This window comes from Rhipicephalus microplus, chromosome 10 (assembly GCF_043290135.1).
Source record: "Rhipicephalus microplus isolate Deutch F79 chromosome 10, USDA_Rmic, whole genome shotgun sequence".
Taxonomy (NCBI): Eukaryota; Metazoa; Arthropoda; class Arachnida; order Ixodida; family Ixodidae; genus Rhipicephalus; species Rhipicephalus microplus.
The window spans coordinates 16,588,278-16,614,055 of record NC_134709.1 but is presented as its reverse complement, the minus strand read 5'-3'; the positions used below and the strand labels follow the sequence as shown (position 1 = coordinate 16,614,055).

At 47.2% G+C, this 25,778-nt stretch overlaps 1 protein-coding gene across 2 annotated transcripts in view; it reads left to right on the top strand.

Moving 5' to 3' along the window:
• The window catches only part of LOC119180601 (uncharacterized), a 70,318-nt gene that overhangs the window by 38,902 nt on the left and 5,638 nt on the right, over positions 1-25,778 (top strand). For both annotated transcript variants that reach the window (XM_075875115.1, XM_075875116.1), the window contains exons 9-15: positions 14,111-14,412; positions 16,073-16,521; positions 19,963-20,069; positions 20,634-21,145; positions 21,896-21,977; positions 23,209-23,323; positions 25,529-25,648. In XM_075875115.1, coding sequence (XP_075731230.1) covers positions 14,111-14,412; positions 16,073-16,521; positions 19,963-20,069; positions 20,634-21,145; positions 21,896-21,977; positions 23,209-23,323; positions 25,529-25,648 — 1,687 coding nt within the window. The remainder of the gene's footprint in view (positions 1-14,110; positions 14,413-16,072; positions 16,522-19,962; positions 20,070-20,633; positions 21,146-21,895; positions 21,978-23,208; positions 23,324-25,528; positions 25,649-25,778) is intronic.

Below are 25,778 nucleotides of genomic sequence, written 5' to 3'. Positions count from 1 at the left end.
GCTAGTACCCTCTGTACTGATTGCAAGATTCAAACCATTTGGTGAAATGCCTGCCACCTGCGTAAGTTACACAAGGAATACGGTGGTGGGACGAAATTTGCCGTTCATAGACGTCGAAAATGCTTCTTCGCTCTTAAATCACGTGGAAAGACTGCCGCAAAAGGCAGGACGATGCGCTACTTGCAACTGGCATATTCAATTCAGAATTCACATTTATATTACGCAGTTTAATAGTTTTCCGTGATGACTATAGATGTTGTAGGCCCGTGTGCTCACATTTGGGTGCACGTTAAAGAACCCCAGGTGGTCGAAATTTCCGGAGCCCTCCACTACGGCGTCTCTCATAATCATATGGTGGTTTTGAGACGTTAAACCCCACATATCAATCAATCAATCAATCATGACTATAGATGACAGACAGTTATCTAGAGCATCATATTATCTGCTGGAATGTGTCGTTACAGGAACCTTATCTGCTTTTCGTGCTAGCTGATATAGGGATGGCTTATACACCTAGCACCTTCTTGGCTGATGTGAATGGTTTCAGTAACATCTAAGTTTCCGCTTGCCGCTTATAAACCGCCGTGGTCCTTTCAAATAAAGGTCTGCGTCCGCCCTCCGTACAATCTCTGAAACCCGTGAAACGCTGTGTGAAAAGTGTGTGTATCGCCTGTCAACCAGGGAACTGTGGTGTTCCTTCAAGCGTGTGTTCAGGCATCTTCCGGTGTGCCCGACGTAGGCGATCCCGCCGAAGCACAGAATTCGAACCAGGCTCGCCCAACTTTTATCGTGCTGAAGATGCTTCTGCTGGTTGCCTCTGGGAGTGACGAAAGCCGGCGCCTTTTCCTGTCGTCCGTCGCCATTCTTCCCGTTTCTCCGTTGCGTCTTAAGTATCGGCGTTGGGAAGAAAGCAGTATGCGTGCTTCCAGTATTCGAAACCTGGCGTCGACGTCAGTCATGTCTCTCGTCGCGCCGCGCAATAGCAGAGGGTGCTCCGTTGTTCGCAAATCAGCCGCCGTACGTGACTCCTGCGACTCCTTCGAGTGCTTCATCGAGCTCTCCCGCTCCTTCGGCGCTTTTCATTCTCCGGGCCTGAAAGCAGGCTTGTCCGCGTGACACGCGCGAAGAAGACTTGCTGGCAGTCTTCTTCTCCGAGCAAGGTGTTCGGGAACGAGACGGCATCGGGGCGGCCCGTGAAGCGCACCGATGCTGGAAGATGGATTTAAAAGGGGGGATATAGTTTCGGCGCAGAGCTGCCCTGATGAAAGAGACGTACGCGAGAGAAGGCTTCTGCGCATGCTCGAGCGGGCCTGCCGCCGAAAGCGCGCGCGCACCTTTTCTACGTCGTTACAGTGGGCGCCCTGTGAAATTATTACGAGGACATAACTCTCTACCCGCCCCTCCCCGCCGGCGTGCCCTTTCCCCCACGCAGAGCTACGGCCCCGAGAGAGCCAGGGCTGTTCAAGGCTTTGGGAGTTCTCTGAAACGATGGCTGCATGCGTGCGTGCTATGCGATGGACGTCTTTCCCACCTCCGCCTCTCTCTTACACACAAACACACGTCCTGCGCTCCTGCAGCAGAAGCAGCACAGGAAACAGCTGTGGCGTTCTCTCGCTATGCGCCTTGGGCGAGCGCGGGCCAGTGAGGCAGAGAGATATTGCGAATGAAACGAGCCTCGGATAGACGCGAAGAAAAAAAAAATGCGATAGAGGGGGTTCGCCAGTACGCGCGTACGCTGCCAGGCTATCTGTGCAGGAAGCCAAGGAAGGGGCAGCAGCTTGCAACTCACTTGTTTAATGCGTCGCGATGCTGCCGCCGCCACCGCCGCCGTGATTCTTATGAAGAACGCCCACTACCGACCTTGGAAGGCACTTGCCGCCTCCCGTGGAACTCTGACAGGCTTCTAGAGCGTTCAGGACCCGACCCGACGCCTCCGATTCAGTCGACCCTTACAAGGATCACAAGACTGCTTCCGGTCCCCTGCCGTCGTTTTTTACCTGGACTGATTGGACTGCTTTTGGTACTCCCAGTGACCTGGTACACTAGGTATCTCTCACCCTGCCCCTTACCTGGTAATGAGGCTGCTTGCAATCGAAGGTACACTGGACTGACTGGACCATTCCAAGAAGCGCCTACTGGCGTCGTCTGCCGATGTATTTTCCGTCCGTAGTGAGCTGAAGTAGTTTTCAAGTTCCAAGAACCGTCACCTTGTTCTTTGCCGCGCGTGTGCGACATAGTTTAGACTGCTGTCGTGGCGGCCACCTTAACGTCGATTGCGTTTCTCATGTGGCTTGAGTTCGCGTAGAACTCTTGCTAAGGCGGTCACACAGGCGACACCTCGTCGTGAGCGTAGACTGGACCGCCGGACTTCTGATACAGCCGGAACACCTGACCGTTGCTCCAGAGTGATTGTCCCGAGGTGTCTGCTCATCCCAGTGCAAGCATCGACGGCGGTCCCCGTTATTTGACAACAACGGGATGACGGGACTGGCGCGGTCACATTAGAGTGTTTAAGAACGGTCTTTTTAGGGGTGTCTGTTCTACGAGTCGTTGCTGGGCCGGAAGTGGCGGAACCGCGGCCGTGCAGCTGTCCTGGCCACGAAGTCAACTGAGGGAATACTAGTGTGCGCCATGAAGCGACTCAAGGCAATGTTTGGCGTCGGCAGGCGGGGCAAGTTGATTGTGAGCGACGGGCGTGCGCAACCGGAAGTTGATCCGGTGATGTCCTACAAAGTGCTTCCGGTCGGCGACACGGCCGAGGCTGCAGCAGCCGACCGGGAATCGCCGCCGACGGCGAATGGCTGGGCCGGAGCAAAGTCTGGGAGAACGAATTCGATTGTCGCCGTCGAAAAGTAGGTGACGCTTTTTGTCCGGTTCCCTTGACAATTAAGAAGTTGGGAGGCATGGGAAAGAGGGACTGAATCTGTGTTACGTCGTCAGGAGGAGGAGGAAAGGTTAATCATAGGAGAGGAGGGGATCTCTTTACATAAAACGGAACGTTCAGCCGGTGTGTATTTACGCATACTTGCTACACTTTATGGATGGCATATGAGAGCAGAAAGACGATCGTAGAATAGTGTGGACAGTAAGACATGTAAAGAATATAAATTGCTGCTGTCTTAGGCGACGAAGGAAGAGTCGTTGCAGCTAATGTAAAATATAAAGTAAAAAAAAGAACTAAACACTTACGAACGCACTTTCTTATTATGCTTTTCGAAGTTTTGCCAGAAAACCGATACGCTCCATTTACGCGAACTATAGATGCTTAGTGTTCTTAACTGTTTCGATGGACAGCGCTCCAGCTTTCTTGTGTCACTCTATCACCGGCCACGATTAAAGGTTGCCCACACGAACGGTCCGCTTCACCGCACTGGACCATTCGTGTGGGCAACCTTTCGTCACTTGATGTGACGTGCCTTCATCACGTGCCTTCACCACGTGCGGGTGACGATTGCGGAGCTGTGTAGTCAGTATACATGTAGCTCGAGTGTCCAGCATATAATGACGAGCGACAACAATGTCAGGAGAACCCATAGAAAAGCTCGACCCGAAGCCTCTTAAACAGAGGAAAAGATGGTATTCCCGCAGCCGAAGGTGTAGTTGAAAGCACGGTTTAGCGTCGAAGTCCGTGATACGAGTATGTCACAGCTGGGAAAAGGAAAAAAAAAAACGCGAAGAAAAAAAAATCTGTGGCCCTTGAAAGGCGGCGCTATAGTTTGACACCTGCTGCGACGAACGTGATGAGATTTCTCTGCCGCATTGTATCCTCTCAATATACACGTATCCAGGTTTCGCGCTTGGTAAACGTGTTACCATTTTTTTTCTTCTTTTTTTTTCACGTGAAGTTTGTATTGCCTCGCGAATTGGTGGCTTAAGTGTGATTGCAAAAAAGCCGGCACCCGCGAATGTAGCAGAAGTACGGGCGCGCATAACTTTTTAGGCCCTCGGAGGGGCACCGGTCACACGCGTGTCTGTGTATACGCCGTTCTTCAATGATCGATGCTCTGTGCGATTGTAGGCTTCTCGGTGATCAGCTGCTTCTGATACGGTCGTATAATTTGTTGTCGAGGTTAATTCAGTGTCGCCGTCGAGCGCACTTGAAAAGCGTCAGAACTCAAACCAAAAGTTGGCAATGTAGCCATGTCATTTGATATTATGGCCAAATTTCTACCCAAATGAAACTACAGAGCTATTATGAGCAGAGTCTTTACTGTGGGTGAAAAAATAAACATTTCAACAAGTAAAATCGGAAGTTTATAAGTAGCAACCAAAAAATAGCCATGGCGACAGCTGGAAATTTTCGTTGTCAAGTGGGTCAAGAAGTAGTCAATTTATTTTATTTATTTTTATTTTCTTTACATACTGCAGTCTCAATGTGGCTATTGCAAGAGCGGGAAAAAAAGAACACAACAAACAAATCAACATTCAAGAACAGGCTTCCAGAAATTCTTGAAGTGGTAATGAATGAACACTTCCGTGCAGCAAAATTACATGCTTCTATATTTGAAGGGAAAAAGCTATATTTAAACATGTCAGTGTGGGTGAAAACATGTCAGTGTGGATATGGGCGCCATATAGCTGCCAACGGCAACCCTAAATGTTATCGAGGTGACTGGTCATTTCAGCGGTTATTTCACGGTCCATCTCTCGGCATGAAAGGAGGAAACAGTCTGGAGAGAGCGTTGTGCGATGCGGTTGAAAAAAAAAAAGGACAAGCTTGCACGCAGATTGCAATGAGCCGTGCAAGCCTTTAAACAGCTAAACTGCACGATTCTAAATAGTAACCTCGCTATTTCGTAGGGCTTATCTAGGTGCTGGATGTTCCAGGCTGCTTCTAGGTTGATGACAAGCTTTAACTAGGTGATTCAATGGGTCATGTCTACGTTGATTCTCGGCGCAGAGTGATCCGAGTCAAACCTCAAACAGTCACGGACACGACAAGGATGTCCAAACACTATAGAGAAAGAAACTCTCTCTGCAACTCGTTCGTAACTAAGGCCACGTCGTTGTTGCCTTAGGCCTTACTGGTTCCTGTTTTCTATATTGTACTTATTTTGAACTGATAGGCCTTAGCTAGGCTATTCTTTGGGTTGTGTATTTATTTATTTATTTACTTATTTATTACATAATGCAAACCTTAGGTCCAAGCAGGTGGGCAGTTACAAGAGGACATAGTTGAAACAATAAAACGCATAAAAATTGCTTGGGGTGAGTGTTTCATACACTCATAGTGAACACAAGGAGCGACATAGAAAATTATTTCATAATAACGCAGGTACCAGACAAAAGAGAAAAAAAACACCACAAATTCATACTTCATACATACAATATGTTGTCTGATTAAAAGAAAAAATATATATAAAATGCAAAACAATAAACACAACAAATTTTCACTGTTCACGTCAAGAAAGTAATGAATACACAATAAGTACAGCACATACTTGCGTTGATTCTCGGCGCAGAGTGATTCGAGTCGAACCTCGAACAGACACGGATATGACAAAGGTGTCCAAACACTATAGAGAAACTCTCTCCGGAGCTCGTTCGCACCTATCATTGATCTACGGGCAGGCTCTTGTTGGCCTAGGCCTTCCTGGTTCCTGTTTTAGTATATTGTCCCTATTTAGATGCTCTGCGTCGTTTCGGGGTTCTTTTCGGAGTCGCCGTGGCCTTACCCGCTGCCTAGTATTCCTTTGTTATACGTACTCGGGGGTCTTGGGCACACCGCCGTCGCTTCGCTGCCGTTTTTTGGATTATAGCTCTTGCATTCCTCACTTTAAGTGGGCCAGTGGTGAGTAGTTGCATTTATTTTTATTTATTTATTTATTTATTTATTTACAATACTGCTAGCCCTTGCGGGCTGTAGCAGGGGTGGGAGGTGAACAGGTGAACAATACACAAACAATGTTAGGCAAAAAACAAGTCCAGCCGTCGTTGAAAATCCTGTGAGGATCTACATCCTGTAAGTACCTCGGGAGGAAGCGCATTCCAGTCAACAACAGATCGCACCAGAAACGAAAACTTAAATACATCCACCCGCGGTACATAAGCTTGGACAGAAAATGAGTGATTTAAAGGGACACTTTAAGCTTGGACTGAAAATGAGTGATTTAATGAGTGATTTAAAGGGACACTAAAGGCAACAATTAGGTCGACGTTGATTGCTGTAATAGCGGTCAAGAAACATCGTACTGCTGCTACTTTGGGGCCAAGGAAGTGCTTATTTTGAAATGAAATCATGTTTTGGTGGTCCGCATCGGGTTAGCGCACTTCAAATCACCCGCCTCAAGAAGCGGACCGTCTCACGTCACTGTTGCCGGGCGCAACGTTGCCCGGCTTTACTGCGTGACCGCTGGTACTGCTAATGGCAAAACGAAAGCATCAGAGCCACAGCATCAACAATGGCCATTGATCAATTTCCTTACATTGGCTCCGAGATGGCAGACGGGATTTGGTTCAACCGAGCCCCGCTAGGTGGCAGGGCCGGAAAGTAACGTTCGGTGGTTCTTCTTTCCGTGAATCAAAGATAAATGCATGAGCAGCATTTTATTGCGTCTCTTGATGCATGGAAAGTCCTTTATTTAGTGCAGCTAGATCGATTACTAGTGATTAATTGCAGGCGGTTCGTCTGACCTCAGCGGGATCATATTGACAATGTCCTACCGCGGCACATGTATCCATCTCCGTTTATGATGATGATGATAGTTTTGTAATGTGCCGCCCACACAAAGTACGGCTAGATTAAACAGCTAAGCTGTTAAAGATAAGCGCAGCCCCAGTCAAATTTTGCGATGAATCATCGTCGAATTTCTTACGGGACGCTGGGCTCTCGAATTCTTTCGCTTGACGATGGACATTGAAAATGCTGCTTCTTAATCCTAACAATTGCGCTTTGATTATTGTTGCAGTTTTTTTATTTATTTGTGAGGCTCTTGGGGTACATTTGTACATTGCAGAAGGGAGTGAATGAAATACAGTTCAACAGAAAAATAAATACTGGATTAAACACATTACGGTGGAGATAACGATACTACAAAACAGTAAATATTATACAAAAAGAGTACACCTTATTAACAGACAAAAGAAGTGAATACACAAAGAGTACAATCTACAGCCAATCAACACCTCTAAGTATGTACCCGTCGGTACAACTCACTACTTCAAGTTTATTCTTAAAAGGGCTTTCTTAAAACGAGTGTGGTCGGTGATGGTTACTACATAATGATTCAGATAGAGTATTCTAATCGATTGAGGCACAGCGCAGTGTAGGTGCTACCATCTCTGCGTTAGATATTCGTGCATTTGAAAGCTCAAACAGGAGAGCACCGCATGTATCGAACACGAAGGAGTTCACAAGAGTGCTTCCCAAGCAAGCACTTGGTATCGGGCACCTGATGCTCATTGCGTGCATATGTATACTGTTCGGTTAACGCTCAAGTAGATATTGGCAGCGCTTATATCCTCGCATTTTTGAAAGGGTAATCGCTTTATTAACATGCTTATGATTTCCTCGCAAGTCGTAGTGCCAGAGTACTCTCTAGCTATAAATAAATAAATAAATAAATAAATAAATAAATAAATAAATAAATAAATAAATAAATATGAGACCGTTTCTAACCTTCACGCGCACACGCGGGAAGAATGGCTTGCTCGCGGCAGAGCAGCCATTGGTCACGTGGTACGCCATGCTCTGCGCACTCGACTTTCGGACGCGTGCGACTTCCGGTCGAATCCGCCACTTTTCCCGGGGGTAGAGATGGAGCTGCTCCGTGGAGCGGCGGGGCTGCTCCGGATCTGCCGACGAAACATACGGGCGGCACCCTCGAATATGCAGACTCGCTTCGCAAGGAGTGCAGTAGGGGTGTGAGAATTTATTAGAAGGCAGAAAGGTCGGCCTGAGCTAGTTCGCTCTAGCCTGCTACTCTAAACAGGGCATAAGGGAAAGGGGAAGAAAAGAGAGATGAAGGGTGATGACGGGGACAAGCAGAGGTGGTGCGTATGTACAGTAGCCACTCAGCATAGTACCCTACAGTCTAGTGTCTGGTCCAGTGCTTCTGATAAAGTCTAAAACAGCCTTTGTAGCAGTTTTTTTTACACTGTTTGGTCGTTCATTGCTGACAATGTGTGGCTTTCACTCAATGGCAAGGAGTGCAAAACTGCCGGAAGTGCTCCAAATCTGCCATAGGAATTTTTATGAAAGGATGCTGTTTATTCATAACTGGTGATCATATTGGCGCAAATTGAACGAGGAGACGTAACACAAATCAACAGGGTGGGTGCTGAAATTCCAACAACCTGTATTCCACATTGAAAAGATAGCACAAGCCAACGGCATGCAGGATGAGTGCGCGCGCATCTCAGTTCTTCTCAACAGCCAAGCAACCGTAGCGTGTTGCTCATGAAACGAATCTCTATCCTAAAGGAAGCCGTGCTGACGCAGACTTCGCCCCCTTGACTTAAATAAGACGCCTTTGTTTCTTCTCTCTCCGTTTTCTCTTTCGCTTTGCCTATAACCTAACTATATGAAGTATTAAAAAAGGCCAAGAGAGAAGTAATAGAAACGTATTACGTGCAGCGAAGGAATGATTACTGCGTCAGCAAGACGTCCCTATATCTTCACGATAAAGAGATTGGTTTTATGAGCAGCATTGCGGTTTCTTGCCTGTGAACAAAAAATTCAAGTATTTGGCTCGTGCGATGCGATTGTCTTTCCGCCGTTGAATAATTGATTGATATGTGGGTTTAACGTCCCAAAACCATCATATGATTATGCGAAATGCCGTAGTGAATGGCTACGGAAATTTCGACCACCTGGGCTTCTTTAACGTGCACCCAGATATCAGCACACGAGCCTACAGCATTGGAATAAAACTGTGGAATAAAACTAGTTGGAAGGTCGGCGCCTTTCGTGTTCAGGCGTCCGCGTTCAATCTGCGCCCAAGAGTATTCTACTTTTATGAACCAATAATAACTAGCCCAAACCTACTAGATGTTATGGGTTAAATGGGTACATACGCCAGTTTTCGAAGCTGGGCTGACGCCACCATACTAATCTACTACACACAGAGACTGCTCTGAGCAAACATGGGAAGCTAAGTAAGTGTAATGAAATATTTTAGTTATACAATACAGTTAATTTTTGATTGGCGCGGCTGCTGGCATCGCCACGGTCGTGAAGTCAGGCGACAGGCTACTTCTCGTACCAGTACGACTATCTGTAATGACGTCAGGTTCCAGATGACTCAGTGTGACACTCTGTGCATCTACGACTGAGCCACGGAGCTGAGCGACCTTGCGAACGGATCGGTATCTTGCGTTAGCATGTCACGGTCTGTGTTGTGACGTCAGGTTACAGTGGAAAGTGAAACCGTATTTCAAAACACACTAATTACTTTTCAGAGTACGCTCGCGCTTTCTAGTGCATTTTGTAGGCTCTTAAGGGCCTAGGCGTTACATGTGACGCAAAAAAAAAAAAACTAAATAGGACTGAAAAGTTTGGTGTCAGTGCGTCTTTAAACCATCCTAAACTTCACCACGTGTTGGTATATAGCTGATTATTATGTAGCCTAAAGCTCGTCACGATGGTTTAAGGGTTACACTACTCGAGTGCTGATCGGAAGTTCGCTAGATCGAGTCTCGCCCATTGCGGCTGCATTCTAGATGTAGGCGGAAATGCTTCAAGCCCGTGTACCTAAATTTAGGTCTCATTAGAGAACCACAGGTCGTCGAAATTGACGGCGCCCTCTACTATACGGCGTCTCTCGTAATCGTACGCTGGTTTTGGGACGTTAAACCCAAGCAATTCATTCATTCGCTGTTTATTCAGACAAAAACAATGATTGCCTAGGTTGAAGTGACTAAAGGCAGATTACCTCTGCCTGACTAAGGTCCCTCCACCCATTCATTTGCTCAGGTGAAATGGAACAGAGGATACAAATTTCATTCTGCTTTTGAATGAGGGGACACAAAATTCAAATTCAACAAGTATAACAGATGTCGACACATACGTTTTAAAATAATTAATTAATTGATTAGGATTATAGTTCGAGCAACTGAGCCTCTTGAATTTTTTATGTCCCGTAGTAAGGGTTGACGTGAAAGCAATATTTTTTTCCCTTTGGAGAAAAAGCCATTCAAACTGTAGTTGAAGCTACTAATATGTGAGCTTAGAACACTTATTAATTATGGAGTCGTATCACTTTCAAGACCAGCAGAATTTCGGAAACTCGTTTCACGCAAACTGAAGCGGCTGTGTAGCTTAAAACAATGTCTTTTCGGCCATTCGTGCGCTACATAAACCTTGACGTGGCGAACCATCTCGACTCTTGCGCCTCATAAATGCTCGTGAAACAAACCTTGAAGTGGAGGTGGCGACTTGGATGGATTTAGCCACAAAAGAGTGTCGGTGTGACGAAATTTGTTTTCTTTAAAGTCAATCATATATGTGCCTCAGCGACGGTTGGCCGAACAATTCTTTCAGTGAGGGTATCCTGAAGTTTTCGTCCACAGGGCCTCATCATGTGTGAGGCCTACGGGACGGCTTTGTGCTCCCATAGTAGAGTACCAAGTACTCGGACTCGTTGAAAAAATTTGTTCTAAACACACAAATACGCCATTCTCCGGTCGTGGAATGTTTGTGTTCTTCGTGGACGGCTTTATGCACTCCCATAGTGGAGTATCTAGTACTCTGAATCGATACCCACTTTTTCTAAGCGCGAACTGGCCTACTTCATTATTGTTTTCCCCCGAATGTTTAGCAGTTCGTATGTAGTATGTCGCGTAAGCGATTTAGAAGATCAAGGTGGAAGGTAGGGCAAAGGCTTGGATGTTGCGAATGGACTTGTCTTTGGGTGAGTCGTAGCTTATTCAATGCAGACGATCTGAGCCGAAAAAAAAAAAACATTTCGTGAAACGGGAGGAGCAGGAGAGAAGAAAGAGCAGCGCCAGATCGCCAGCAGCCAAATCGGGCTGTTGTTTCTAACAGCACATAACAAATGGAGACAAAGCTGCGCACTTTTGACGCTGTTGCTTTTCCTGACGAGTGATTAAGGTTCGGTAATTACTTGAGGGAAACTTGTGGAACTTCGCCGTTCAAGACAGCTAACTGCAATCACGCTGACGTTTGTATTTTGCCGGAAGTACAACTATTTTGTTGGAAAGGTACTGGGGGCGGGGTAGCGTATATGGATTGCTGGTACTGTCTAAAGGAGTCAGCTTACATGAATTGATACCGGATAGTTTACATTGCGATAGGAATATTTTTTTCTTGATCTCCTCGGACCTGACCTCACGTATATAGCTTATCCTAACCTAACCTAACTTAACATAAGCTTAACCGTTCCACCAGAAACTTTGATCACTCCGTATGTTTCCACACAATTATATCGTAAATTTATGGCAAATATTTAAGACCCGTATGGAATAGTTATGTTATACGCGATAAGTACACAGAAGACACGAGGAATAGTTGAAGTATGGCACATGAAGACAGAGAGAGAGAGCCAGGGAGGTTAACCCGATGAAAGCTTCGGTTTGCTACCCCGTGCTTGGGAAGGAGAAAAGGGGTTATGAAAGAATGGAAGGGAAGAGGAAGAGTTTGGGGCAGTTCACAAAAATAAAAACAGAAAGAAAAAGTAGTGACTGCATCACCGTCCGAGTATACTATATACGCAGCAAGATGGTCACACAGAACACGGCCCAAAGAACGTTCCAATACTGGGATCGATGGGTCTTCTTACGTGAAACATGTGTAGCTTAATGAGCGCCAAGGGAATGACAAGCAGTGAGCGCGACTTTCAATTCAGTTCGATTCAATTCTTTATTTGCCAGTGTAAAACACGAAAATGTTGAAACTAATTGTACCCTTAGCGAAAGGCTATAGTTGCGGGACCAAAAATAAATAAATAAGAGTTCCAGATGCAAAAAAAAAAAAAGAAGATATATTAGATGCATACAGATAGTCATTGTACACCCGTAATATGCACGAGCGAACGAAGGGAAAGCGAAAGTGAGGGTAAGCGCAGGATTGTATTTAGCTCTAGGTAAACTTACGCCTACCCCCCCCCCCCCCCCCCCAAAAAAAAAAGAAACATAAGCCAAACAAACATGATTTGCCGAAACGTTGGGTCTGTATGCTGGACCTTGCAATTGTGTAGGAACCTCTATCGATAGCATGAATTCAATTGTTTGGATATAAACACCCACGTCCGTATTCCGTAGTGAGCATCTTCCGCAATTATTTATGTGCTAAAGAATCAGTGTGCGTTTTTACTCACTGTGTGTTGGCACGGTTCCAGTGGTGTTCTTCGCTTGCAGGTTTAAATGTATTTTATTTTCACCTGTCCTCTAGTGCAGTTGTTGTGCTGGAAATATATTTAAACGCTATGTATATGTAATTATGATAATGTTTTTAAATTGTTTCACTTTTTGGTTTGCTCACCACTGCATGGAACTAATTGTCGTTACTGCCCTGTATAATTGTCGTATAATATAGTATAGTCTGGTCGTTGGGTCTCGTCAAGCTAATTATGTAGCTTTTAACCCAACGGAACCACCCAGCATGTAAAAACTGGAAAATAAAAATTGAATTGAATTGAATGCCAGAAAAAATCTCGAATACAGCTACCCGCGATCTGTTCCAAGTAGGCTTTCTTATTCGAGCACCTGTAAAACAGCTGCTGCATTGAGTAGCTCTACGGAATCGTTTGACTTGTTTTTTTTTTTTGATCTACTGTGCGCGAGTCTACGCTGGAGTAAAAACGTAATGAAACTACGTTTTCGTTGCTGGCTTATGCGCCAGGATGGCAAGTCTTTCAAAGTGCAATCGCAAAAATGAAACCTTGAAGTGTGCGGAGTGTTAGAGCTATTAGATGAGCATTGATTTATGTTTCGAATGCTCTTATGAAATCATCGGTAATGTAGTGCCTGAGCTATTTGTAATACACTAAGGATAAATTGGTAGTCAACCAGTTTGCTTGCTAGCGTAGATGAAGACAGTAGTGGGCTACTGAGGAATAACGCTGCATTGTGGCTCTCCCTCTTCGTTAATTTTTTAGCTCTACTTGAAGAACAATGAAAATAACGTTGATTTAAAGACAAGGTAATCCATGTCGAACCCGTAATTTATTTGGTAGCATGAATTGACACCTTTATTGACGTCTGCAAGAATAAGCGCTTGCGCTAGCAACTTGTGTTGCTTGGCCGCTGAGATTAGGCCCTTATTAAAATTCAAATACTACATGAATAGGCACACAGATGTCCAGCGCACAATTCATGCCGGAAGAATTTTTTTTCATTGCGATTAAAACTTACCCCTTTTTGCCTAATTCGTGGTGCATGTACGTATTGTATATGTACTCTAAGACTTGTCTTGTGTATGAATTGAAACATTGTTGCGTGGAAAATTTGAATGCGTTAATCTTTTGACAGTGTCGTTTATGTACATTGAAACTTCGTCCACATCACAGTGCGTTGCCACTAATTGCTGTGTGTGCACAGGCGCCAGTTCATCTTTCTTTCCCATCTTCTTTGTTTCTAAGTTTAAATTGAAATATAGGCAAGAGGTCTGCCCAATCAACCATGGAGGCTCCTCCCTGAGTTGTGCGCTTTGAGATTACAGTGCCTTGCACTGGTAGTTCTGCGTTCCGACATATCAGTTGTTCTGCCTTCTTCCCTTTCCTTCTCTGTGTTCTTCTACATAGTCCTCTGCAGATTGGCAGCAAGCCTGGTGCAACCCCATTAATTTTCCCTTCTCCCTTTGCCTGAAATAAATCTTCGCAGGGAATGGAACACAAATAGAATCATATATGACGAGTGCAGTAGACATGGACTGCGCTCGTCCTACCTGCTTCTATTTTTGTTCCATTCCCTGCGCAGTTTTATTTCAGACAAAGGGAAAGAACGGGGGATTAACTAGGTTGCGCCAGGTTTGCTGTCAATCTACAGAGGAGTAAATAGTTAAACAGACATGGATTGCGTTCGTCCTGTCTGCACTCGTATCATTTCAGTTCTGTTGTGTTAACGTCTATCCACCCCAACGCAATTTTGCTCCCTTTCTTTCCCTCTCTCTCTTCCATACAATTCGTCGCTCATTGACGACCTGGCGCTGTAGACCTCTCGGTGACCGGAGGCCGCTGTTCGATCCCGAGGAGGAGGAACGAGCGTCGGCCATCTGGTCGACCCGGCCGCCGTCCATGGACCAGCACCCGGTCCTGGACCGCATCGAAAGCGAGGAAGAGGCGGGCCTCGTGGACCTCAACCACCGCGACGTGCGAGACGACCCGCTGGAGCAGCGGCAGCAGCAGCCGCAGCTGCTGCAGCCCAAGGAGAACGGAGACGAAACGGTCGCCATGATGGCGGGAGGCCACTTGCAGCCTCCAGCTGCCGCAACGGCCACGATTGCCGAAGAAGCAGGTAAGGAGCGCGCTCGCTAACTATAGCTGGCCCCGCACACCTGTCACTTCTCTCTCTCTCTCTCTCGCCAAGTAGAAACAGTTGGGTTTCCGCGCCCTTCACAGTGCGCGTGATTCCGATGCAACCGCTCTTCTCTCCCCGCTAGAAATGCGCAGTCTGTGTCTAGGACAGCAGCAGGCACCGTCCTTATCGCTTTCTTTTTTCATTTCTTCCTCGATTTTCGACCCCGGGCCCGCGGCCCATTCCCTGTGGTTTGCAGGAAGCGTCATTCGCCCCCCCCCCCCTCCCCTGCGGTGATTTGCGTGCGTTTTGAGAAATGGTCGCTGGCTGCTTGTCACTGACGCCGTGTAGTGGTGATGGTCACGATTCGTCATCGTGGTTTGGCCTGGCCCTCCTGCGAGAACTCTGCCGCCGATGTAGTAGTAGCTTCCGCACTCGCGGCACTTGGCCCGCGCACCCCCCTCCCCCCCCCCTTTTTTTGACCCGCGCATCCCCCTCCCACCACCTCAAGGCCTGTACTTAACCTGCTGCTCTGTTTGAGTGACGTAGCACGCGCGCAGCGTAGCGCCGGCATGTTGAGACCTTGGAACGATGAAATGCAAAGGAACTGGGGCAGCGCGTTTGTCGACAAGTGCGCGGTTCGACTTGCACTACGAGAGAATGGATTGACGAAGTGAATATTGTAGCGATATATAGGTAAGAAGGAAGGGGATATATATTTAAAGTGAGTCGCGCACTATGGCTACTGTGCCCCTATGTTGCCGAAAGAAGGACATGAATAATGGTATTTAGCGTGTTTGGTTTTAGCGTTAATAATGGGTTTAGCGTTAACGGAGTGGGTGGCATGCCTTTTATTGCAGGCGTGATTTTTTCCTGCTTGTAGTTTTTGTGATGCTCGAAAGAGAGAGAGAGAGGGAGAGAGAGAGAAAACACGGCGCTTGTTCGCCAATTTTTTTTTTCGCAATACCATTGTCACGGTCCATCGTGGCTGAGCACCTTCAAAACATCACAGTGACACGAGTTTCAGGGGAGAAACAGGATACAGCACAGCACAGAAGGTCAATAATGGCAGCGCTGAAGATGGTGAGGACAGACCACGATGACAACGCTGTGTTGCTTCCTGTGCTTTCGTGGTCCATCTCGTTCTTGAGTTCTTTTGGAGATGTTCAAGAACTGCCAAATAGCCTAGTGGTTGGTTCTTCTTCATCCACATAGACTAGTTCAGAGTTCTTAAATAGGGGTGAGGGCAAGCTTTACCGCCACCCCGGCCTACCCTTTCGTCGAGTCCGACAGAACACAAGCTTCGCAATGAATACGAAAATGAAAATAAAGCGATGACGTGTTCCTCACGACGACCTTTCATTGGTCACGAGCTTCGAAGGGGCAATGGTGGGTATACAGTTCTCGTAATGCAGCACCGGAGGTTCTTGGCCGGCATTAGAGTAAAACAAAAAGCATGATTCGCCATAACCCTGCACCACATCAAATGACGAGACAGCTCCGAGAGAGCAATGGCATGGTGCAGGATAGTCGTCGCACCCCACCCTTCCTCCCTAATAGGTGATTAAAGTGGGTGGGGGGTGTAAGGGCTGCCCCCTTGACCTTCTGTGCGCAGTTCCGATATCCTCATCGTTCCGTTGCCTTCTATGTTTCTCCGTAGACAGCGGCCTATCGACCTTGCGTTCCGCGGCCGCACTGGACTCGGCCGAAGAAGGACGCCCGACCGACTGCAGCACCCCTCTGCCGTCGCTGTCCTCCGAGACGGTGTCGCTTCGCAACCGGTCGTCGTCCTCGGCGACGCCGTCGCTGCACGACCACGACGACAGCCTGGACTCGAACACCGCGGGCTGTCCGACAACGGCGTCCACGGTCACCGCGGCCGGCAGCCACGTCAACGGTCCGCTGCTCACGTCCAGGCCGCCGCTGCCCGTGCGGAGCACGAGCAAGGCGAGCGACCGCAGCGTGCAGTCGTTGCCGCCGTCGTTCGGCGAGTCCAAGACGTCGTCCGCGTCGTCCTCTTCGGCGAACGGCATGGTGCCCAGCGCACCCGGAGCGGGGGCCTCCGTGAGCAGCGAGAGCGGCATCGGAAGCCGGAACACCTGGTGCAGCGTGAGTGCCTTATTCCCGATTGAGGAAGCAAGTGTAAATACAAGGGATCGTTTTTCTTGTCAGGCTCATTCCCGATTAAGGAAGCAAGTGTAAATACAAGGGATCGTTTTTCTTGTTAGGCTCATTCCCGATTAAGGAAGCAAGTGTAAATACAAGGGATCGTTTTGCTTGTTAGGCTCATTCCCAATTAAGGAAGCAAGTGTAAATACAAGGGACCGTTTTTCTTGTTAGACTCATTCCCGATTAAGGAAGCAAGTGTAAATACAAGGAATCGTTTTTCTTGTTAGGCTCATTCCCGATTAAGAAAACATGTGTAAACACAAGGGATCGTTTTTCTTGTTAGGCTCATTCCCGATTAAGGAAGCAAGTGTAAATACAAGGGATCGTTTTTCTTGTTAGGCTCATTCCCGATTAAGGAAGCAAGTGTAAATACAAGGGATCGTTTTTCTTGTTAGGCTCATTCCCGATTAAGGAAGCAAGTGTAAATACAAGGGATTGTTTTTCTTGTTAGGCGTGGCATTAACGACAACTGACAGACAACGATGCCACGAGAAGTATAGGGGATGTACCAAAATCAATTATAAGGTAAATGTCAAGAAATGGAAGTGGACGAAGAGATAACACTTGCCACCGGCGGAATTTCCAATTGGCGTTTAATGGATTCCGCCTCGAGAAAGTATTGGGACCATGGCACACTGCCCATCCCGATTCCGAAAGGCAACGAAAGCGCCGTTGCGTTTTCTCAAAGACACGGGCCTGTTTCATCGTTTGTGATGTGAAACTGTTACGCGTCGGCCCAGTCAGTGACCTTCTTTCTTTTCCTCTATAACTTTCCTTCACCCTCTCCCCTTCCCCAGTGCAGGGTAGCCTACCGGGGATCAGTCCTAGTTGACCTCCCTGCCCTTCTCATTTTGTTCTCTCCCTCTCTCTCTGCCGTTTCATAGGCTGAGGCTGTGATATGACCGTTCGGCAGGCCGTATCGGCTCTGTATAAATTTTGACCTTCTAGAACGGTCCTGCTCCTCCTCGGCAGTTTCGCTATCCACTCGAAGCTCAAGGATTTGGTTCCGGTCGGACAGTCATATGACGTGAGCAGAAAGTCCACGCATGACATGATATTCTTGCCGAAGTTTCAATGAAAACAAAAGTTTCCGTCTGGCGTTGCGTAAGTAGTCCTATTCTGCCAGTGTCTATAGTTCGTCAGTGTCACTTCTGATTTTAGCCGTGCCACTTCGTGGTTCTCACGTTTTTGCCAGGATTGCTCGCCACTGCCAGAACCAGAGTCGACAGTGTATAAGGGAGGCTCTACCAATGACGTAATATTTGACGTTGCTGCTCAGAATCACGTGATTTTAGCCCTTTATATTATATATTGAAAAATACCTCGCATACTCACGTAGAATTAAGGTGTGAAATAAACAGGCTATATTTTTTTTTGCAAGAACATACAAACAAACGAAGGAAACAAAAAAAAAACAGCAAAATGCTCAATAGAAAAATGTAAGAGGTATATGGTATAATAATATTGGCTGTGAAATTGTAATAGTAGGATAATTACGCTTTAGTATATATGCTTCAATCATACTTGGGTGTTGCTGCAGGATATCATTACCTAATGGATAAACGTGATCTTATGTTTCGCTACCTGCATGTGATGGCTACCAATGTTCTGTCATTGCGCTCCTGAGGAATGCGTACAGACACACACACACACGCCGTATAGATTATACGCTTTAATCTTAATCTCTTTATCGGTCGGCGATTATGTGCCGGAAAGCGGTAGCGGCGCAGGTGCTGCGATTTTCGCAGCTTGCGCTGCCGCGTTTGAGGTTGTCGCTTCGCGGAATGTTTCTTCAGTGGGGTGCAACGCGACTGCTGTTCGCCTTTCGGTGGGCGCAGGCACAGAAAGCGGCTTGAGCGGGGCTTCAGGCTGCGCCGTCTGACAAGTCTGCGCGCGCGCGCACTTTTCTCAATCCGCTCCTCGCGAGCAGCCGCGGATGATTTGCGAGTTTCCGTCTGCAAAAAGGGCGCTCGCGTCGGTCGTGCTATTGCAGAATCATTTCACCATTAACCTTCGCTTCGTCGGCTTTCGGGGTAACTCGGTGCTGAATAGACGCATCCTAGACCGAGTTACGTCACTCATTTTTTTGCTTAATTTTACGCGCACAGACCGCGTACGGCGTTTCGAGAGTTCGAACACAGCGTGGAAGTTGCACGCCGGTTTCGTAACACGCGTGCAAGGTCCAAAGTGTCTCACCTCTGGCGTTGAGCGCTTCTCATAATTACGGTTAGAGGCTGCCGCCATTTCGTTTACTTTAACGGAAGAAAGGGCGCGATTGGTTTTCGTCTTTGACTTTGGAATTCGTGGCACTCAGCAGCAGGAACACTGTATCGACTTTTTTCTGTAAGACGCCGGGGCACCGCCATCTTAGGCTTTTAAGTCCATGTTTTTTTGTATATTGCGACTTGAATAAGGCCATGAAACATTGTATGCAGCAACTCAACCGCTTTCATGCGTATGCGTCTTCCGTAGACGTAAAAACGCAAAGGTTGACAGCCCAACATAGCGGCACTGAAACCCCTCCGTAATATAGGCTGTATGACGTATTCTCGTGACGTCATCCGCAAGGGGCGCTAGCGCGGCAGTCGCCATACTTGTGGTCTCACGTGTGGATATTATCGTTGGACCACAACCCAAGTTCCCAGCAGTACGCGTTATGCTGATGTTTCTCTAACAAAACGGGTTTGTAAAGGTCTGTGCTGCCAACGTCAGGCTGTCATATACGCTGTATCGCTGACGGACCGCGACTGTAACGGTGCGCTCGCTGGCGCCACCTGGTGGGGATAGCTTTGTTTGTGCGTTGAATAATGCACAAGAAGGGAATATTAAGTATAATTTTTGTTATTTAAGGTGTTACATGCCAAATGCACGATGCAATTATCAGTCATGCCGTATTGGAGAACTGCGCAAATTTAGCCCAACCTGTTGTTCTTTAACGTGCTCTGTAATCGCACAGTACTCTGGCTCTTGGCGTTCGGCCTCCACGGAAACGCGAATGGTGTGGCCGGGATCGACCCCGTGACTTTATCAGAAGCCGAGTACCTTAATTACTGTATAACATTGATGTATACAGTACTGGTATAGTTACGAGTACCAGTATGATGGCTGACTTGTGCATACTACGGTGGTGGTTATTTGTTTATGACGTCGCCGTGAGGGCCTGAAAAACAGCAAATTATCAGCCCCATTTTTCCTCCTTACCCACTTTCTTTCGCCTCTCTATAGAGGCATGTAGTAATTATTCTTCGACGTTTTAACGAAGCTGAGGCCTTTATACGAAAATTATGGCAAATGTTCCGCCGTTTCTTTTGATAATCTTGCCTATCTGCACACAATAATTCACTAAGATGTTTTTTTTTGTTTTCCCTTGTCAAACTGCAGATGGAGAGTATCGATGATTCGCCGAAGCCGATGAGTAGGGGCAATCTGTCTTCAAGGAGGATTAGCGAAATCAAACGCCAACTTGGCGTCGACCCAAGTACGGCGAAGTAAGTCATTCGTCCCGTTTGTACCGTCATAATTTGTTACGAGTTTGGGCTAAGTCAAATTGTGCGAGAAATGTGACGTCTATAACGCATTTTGCGTGTGCTAAAAAAGACAGATGTTCACGGAGCGATGAAAGCTTGAAGAGATGAAAAAAACTTGAACGTGGAGCGTTGCTGGAGCTATCGTTTCTCCAAGTGGCCTTGTCTTCTAAATGCAGCGTTCAAGAAGACAAAACGGTTTATCGAAGTAGCTGCACTATCGGCAACCGATTTTCAAGAATTTTGCGTGCTTTGAATGTGTACAGAGACACCGTGAATAGCTTTAGTGTGTGCGCGTGTGTCTATCAGTGCTACGACTGCTTGTATATATATATATATATATATATATATATATATATATATATATATATATATATATATATATATATATATATATATATATATATATATATATATATATATATATATATATATATGCTTAGGCGTGATAGCCCTGGAAATATGTTCAGCTGCCGTTACCTGCCATTTACTTGAACCGCAGTGTTACCAATCGCTTGTTTTCTCCAGGTACCACCGCCGAGCTCCTAGCCCGTCTGGTTCGTGCCAGAGCGTGAAGATCACCCCTTCGCCCAGCGCCCTGAAGACGAGGCGGCAGAGGTCGTTGTCTCCGCAGAGGTCGGGCATTCCCCCCGTGCCGCTTCCCAGGTCTAGGGTCACGTCCCCCGAGCCCAAGCCCGTGCCGCGGCGCCACCTGTCGAGACAGGACACGCCAGCGAAATCGACTGACGAGCCCGACCTCGACAGGCCACTCGAGGATGACGGCTACGTCGACGACCGCAGGAGGAGCTCGGTGGCCCAGATGAAGGTCTCCGACCAGGAGACCCGGGGCAGCCGCAGGGTTTCGTCCAGCTCCACGTCTTCGCAGCAGCTCCACCGTCTCGGAAGCTTCACCGACTCCACGGGACCGCCCGAGCTCACGTTCAGGGTGGTATTCGTCGGCGACGCGGCCGTGGGCAAGTCGTCGTTCATCATGAGGCTCAGCAGGGGAATATTCATGCCGCAGCTGACCTCCACGCTGGGTGATTGAGCTTACATTTCATTCGCTTTGGTTAACTTAAATAAGTGGAAAGTATTAAGGTCCTTCCGAATCCCTAAGCGGTGTACAATCTCAATGAAAGAAGAGAGGTGACGGTGAGTTAAATTTATATCGACGATTTTTTTTTGATGTGGAGGGAGGGAAGTCCTAAAGTGGTCTAGCCCCTCTTTGGAAGCTATGGCCCGCGTGAAAACCATACCTGTCAACTATCCCGATTTTCCTCGGAGACTCCTAAATTTTGAGCCATCCTCCCGATTGTGCGGGTACAGCCGCAGATCTTCTGAAAACCAGTCCTAGAGCGAACGCAAAAAGAAAATTGCGATGAATTACGACATTTGTTCTAATTATTCCCGATTGTGTGTGGAACGGTTAAATAACCTTCGCCGCAGTACACTAGCGTCATGCGAAAAAGCGCATAAAGGTTGGCAAGACCTATAGCTGTTGCGAGATAAAGCTAATTTTTCGCATCGGCACTTCCTATATAATTACTAGTACTAGTATGATAGCTGGCATGTGCATACTTTGAGGGTAGTTATTCGTTTATGCCGTCGCCGTGAGGGACTGAGAAACGGCAACCTAATATGCACACCATTTTTCCTCCGTCCCGTTACTCTTCTCCTCTCCGAACCAAGCTTGTGTTCAGTGGTACTTACCTCGCGTCAAACGCATCCTATATACACGATAAACATCATTTTCTAACGCAGACATGTTTTTTTTTTGCGGATGTATGCAGGGGTGGACTTCCAGACGAAAAACATCTGCATCGACAACAAAAACGTTAGCCTGCAGCTGTGGGACACGGCCGGGCAAGAAAGGTACGTGACAGCTGAATCGCCCTGCTCAGAACTAGACGGGTGAACTAGAGAGAGAGAGAAAGGGAAATAAAATTAATACTCACTACGCCGAACTGCAAACGAGCACTGTCCTCCTATGTATATGTATTGCGGTCGACCGGACTTGCGTTGTATGCCGTGTACTTTGTGCAAACAGTGCGCCAGGCTTATGCGCGTGTCCCCACTGGACTGGCTAATTCCTACTGTCGTAGAAATATTTTTAGGGGCGAAGCTCCTTAAGGCGTCGGTCTGTACATCCTCCGATGTTGTACGTAGCCACCAATGGCACATACCCGCTCTAGAGCGGGTATGTGCCACAGGGGATGCTAAATGGGAGAGGGCGGTACTTGGAGTGTTCACTACATGGACGCACGGACAGACGCATGGACGGACAGACAGGCTAGCAAACGAACGGATGGATGGATGGACGCGTGGAGCGGGTATGTGCCACAGGGGATGCGAGATGGCGGTACTTGGAGTGTTCACTAGATGGACGCACCGACGGACGGACAGACAGAATAGAAGACGGACGGACAGATGGATGGACGCGCAGACGTACGGGCGGATGGACGCACGAACGGACGGACAGACAGATGAACGGACTCACGGACAGACGGACGGACGCATCGATGGACGCATGGATGGACGCACGGATGGTCGCGCGGACGGATGGAAGCAAGAACGAACAGATGGACGGAAGCACGGACGGGCTGGCGGACGCTTCGCCCCACTCATCATCATTCACTCCGTGGATATGCTGTGATTTATTGCTGTTTGTTGCAGATGTAACGTGCGGAGGCTAATTTGTTTTAGCACCAGGTTACAATATGCTGCATGCCTTTTTCGCCCAGAAGTAGTAATCATGAAATAATAATCATTATAGTAAGTAGCTCTGCTTCGCGGTTATATGGTAGTTTTGGCATGTGAAACTTCACAAATTATTATTAAGAAACACGTTTCCACCTGTGCGAATCAGCTCACCGACTGGCGTCTAGAGGCGGAGGATGATGTTTGAATAGGCGTGGCATCAATAGTTGCGCCACCAATACTACTTTAAGAATTGGTGCTAACTCACGCAATGGCCGCGTTTTTATGTCCGATGCTGTACAATTGAATTGATATCCTTACGAATCACCGTATCCTTAAAGACAAGAAAGAATATTGGATGAACCGAATCGAAAGATAACCTGACCAACCTATCTTTTCCACGCAGATTTCGGTGCATAACGCAGTCATATTTCCGCAAAGCCGACGGCGTCATGCTCATGTATGACTGCACAAACGAGCAGTCGTTCCTGAACGTCAGGCAGTGGATGTCTGACCTCGAGGTAAGTCGAAAGAAAAAAAAAATGATACATGGTTTCTTATGTATGAGCCAATACGGCGAAAGCCATCTTGTTCTTCTCGTGGATCCCTCCCATCCCCAGAAGCTTTCTGAAGCCAACGTCCTCTTTCTTTGCCTCCGGTATCGGAGGCACTGGAGTATCACAGCCATAGAGTTTCCTAAAATCAACTAGAGGGTGCTCTGGCGCTGTGATCATTCAGCCACCATGGGAACGATGGGTAGAACCCGAATTTGCAGAGTCTTCGTGCCTGCGGCCTTCGAACGCAATTGCGGCTTTGTTAATTGCCGAGTTTTGGTTTTGTTTCGAATAAAAGAACAGACCGTTGTGCATTTCGTGAGCAGATTTGGATTGGTGAGCCTGACGAGATCAAGGTGGTGAAGCGTAATTAGTAAACCTTTGCCGAGCCTCTTCTTGCGGAAAAGTGGATACAGGCTGCTCAGAGCCAAGAAGAGTCGGAAGAATGAAGATTAGACAAGTCCGTGTAGCACCCATCGTTTCCATGCTTGCTGAAGCGCCCTGCTATGCAACCCCCACAGACACTAGCGCCAGAGTTACCTCTACTAAGTATTGTAGGAAATTATGCTTCCAGCACCCCACGTGGTTTTGCACAACATGCCTCCGGGATCGGTGCACTTTTGACCAAGCGATGGTCATGCGATGACGTCATCAATTGACGCTGCGTTATGCGACATCGCGATGTGACGTTACACCGGACGCCATAGTGGCGTCGTAACGAGGTCACAAAGTTTGGCAGAATGTCACGTAATAATGGCGCAATCACTGATGAAGCGACGTCATAGGATGACGTCATCACGCGTGACACGTAATACTTTCACCTTAAAGGGGCGCTGCGATACTTTTCCAAGAAACAATCCAATGGCTTCAGTAGAAAAGTTGATTGCCTCGGGAATAGACCGCTGCAAACTTTTTGTAGAATCTGTCAAGCACAAGAGGAAAGACAGAACTTAGTTGCCCACTGTAATTGCTTTCTCATTTATGTCAACCTGAAGAATGCGCTATATGCTAACGAAGGAGGATTGGTACGGGGTAAGGAAGGCACGTCATGTGGGCGTTTTGATCTTGAGTGGAGGTTTTTCGTTTTATTTTTCTGTGAACGGGCACCGAACCTTCAGTGAGATCGCGAGCGCGGGCACGTAGCGGCCTCTTGCGGTGGGTGCAGCCATTTTGCAGCCCACGATACTCAACCCTGGCTCAACCAAACCAGTTGCCGCGAACTTGGGTACATGGCGTGGTCATGTAACTGCATGTCATCATTGTTAGAGAGAAGAAAGATTTATTTTTAATTGACTTTAAGGATGAATTGTTAATTCTAAGACGCGATTTGTTCTACAATGCTCGGCTCACGTGTTCTCACGAGAATCATCATCATCATAATTATCATCATCATCAGCCTGGCTACGTCCACTACAGGACAAAGGCCTCTCTCATGTTCCGCCAGTTAACCTGGTCTGTGCTTGCTGCTGCCAATTTATACGCGCCAAATTCTTAATTTCATCTGCCCACCTAACCTTCTGTCTCCCCCTAACCCTCTTGCCTTCTCTGGGAATGCAGTTTATTACCCTTGACGACCAGCGGTTATCCTGTCTACGCGCCACATGCCCGGCTCATGTCCATTACTTCTTCTTGATTTCAACTATTATATCCTTAACCCACGTTTGTGCCCTAATCCACTCTGCTCTTTTCTTGTCTCTTAAGGTTACACCTACCATTTTTCTTTCCATTGCTCGCTGCGTCGTCCTCAATTTAAGCAGAACCCTCTTTGTAAGTCTCCAGGTTTCTGCTCCGTAGCTAAGTACCGGCAAGATACAGCTGTTAATATATACCTTCTTCTTGAGGGATAGTGGCAATCTATCCCTGTCATAATTTGAGAGTGCTTGCCAAATGTGTTCCCCCCCCAATCTTATTGTTCTAGTTACTTCAATCTCGTGGTTCGGCTCTGCGGTTATTACCTGCCCTAAGTAGACATAGTCTTTCACAACTTGAAGTGGATTATTACGTATCTCACGAGCCTCGACTACCAATTAGCAGCGTTTTCTGACCTTGCTGTAAAAGTGTTGCAGAGTACCTTTAAATACGGCACAAAAAAAAAAAAACAATACGTCACTGCGTGCATGTGATTTCTACGTGCTATGTACATCGTAGCCTGCGCACTGTTTGGCATCGCAGGAAGTGGCATCCCGCGGCATCCCCATCATGTTGGTCTCCAACAAGACCGACATGCGGGACGTGTTCAAAATGCAGGGCAAACCCGTCGTGGAGAGAGAAGCCGGCGAGAAGATATCACAAGTGAGTGTCCGAGCTGTCAAGTCGTAAGCGACCGCCAAGAAACTACTACTACTGTTACCGCTACTACTATAACCACTACTGTTTCTACTTTTACTACTTCCACTATTAACTACGGTAATCCATGAGCAAC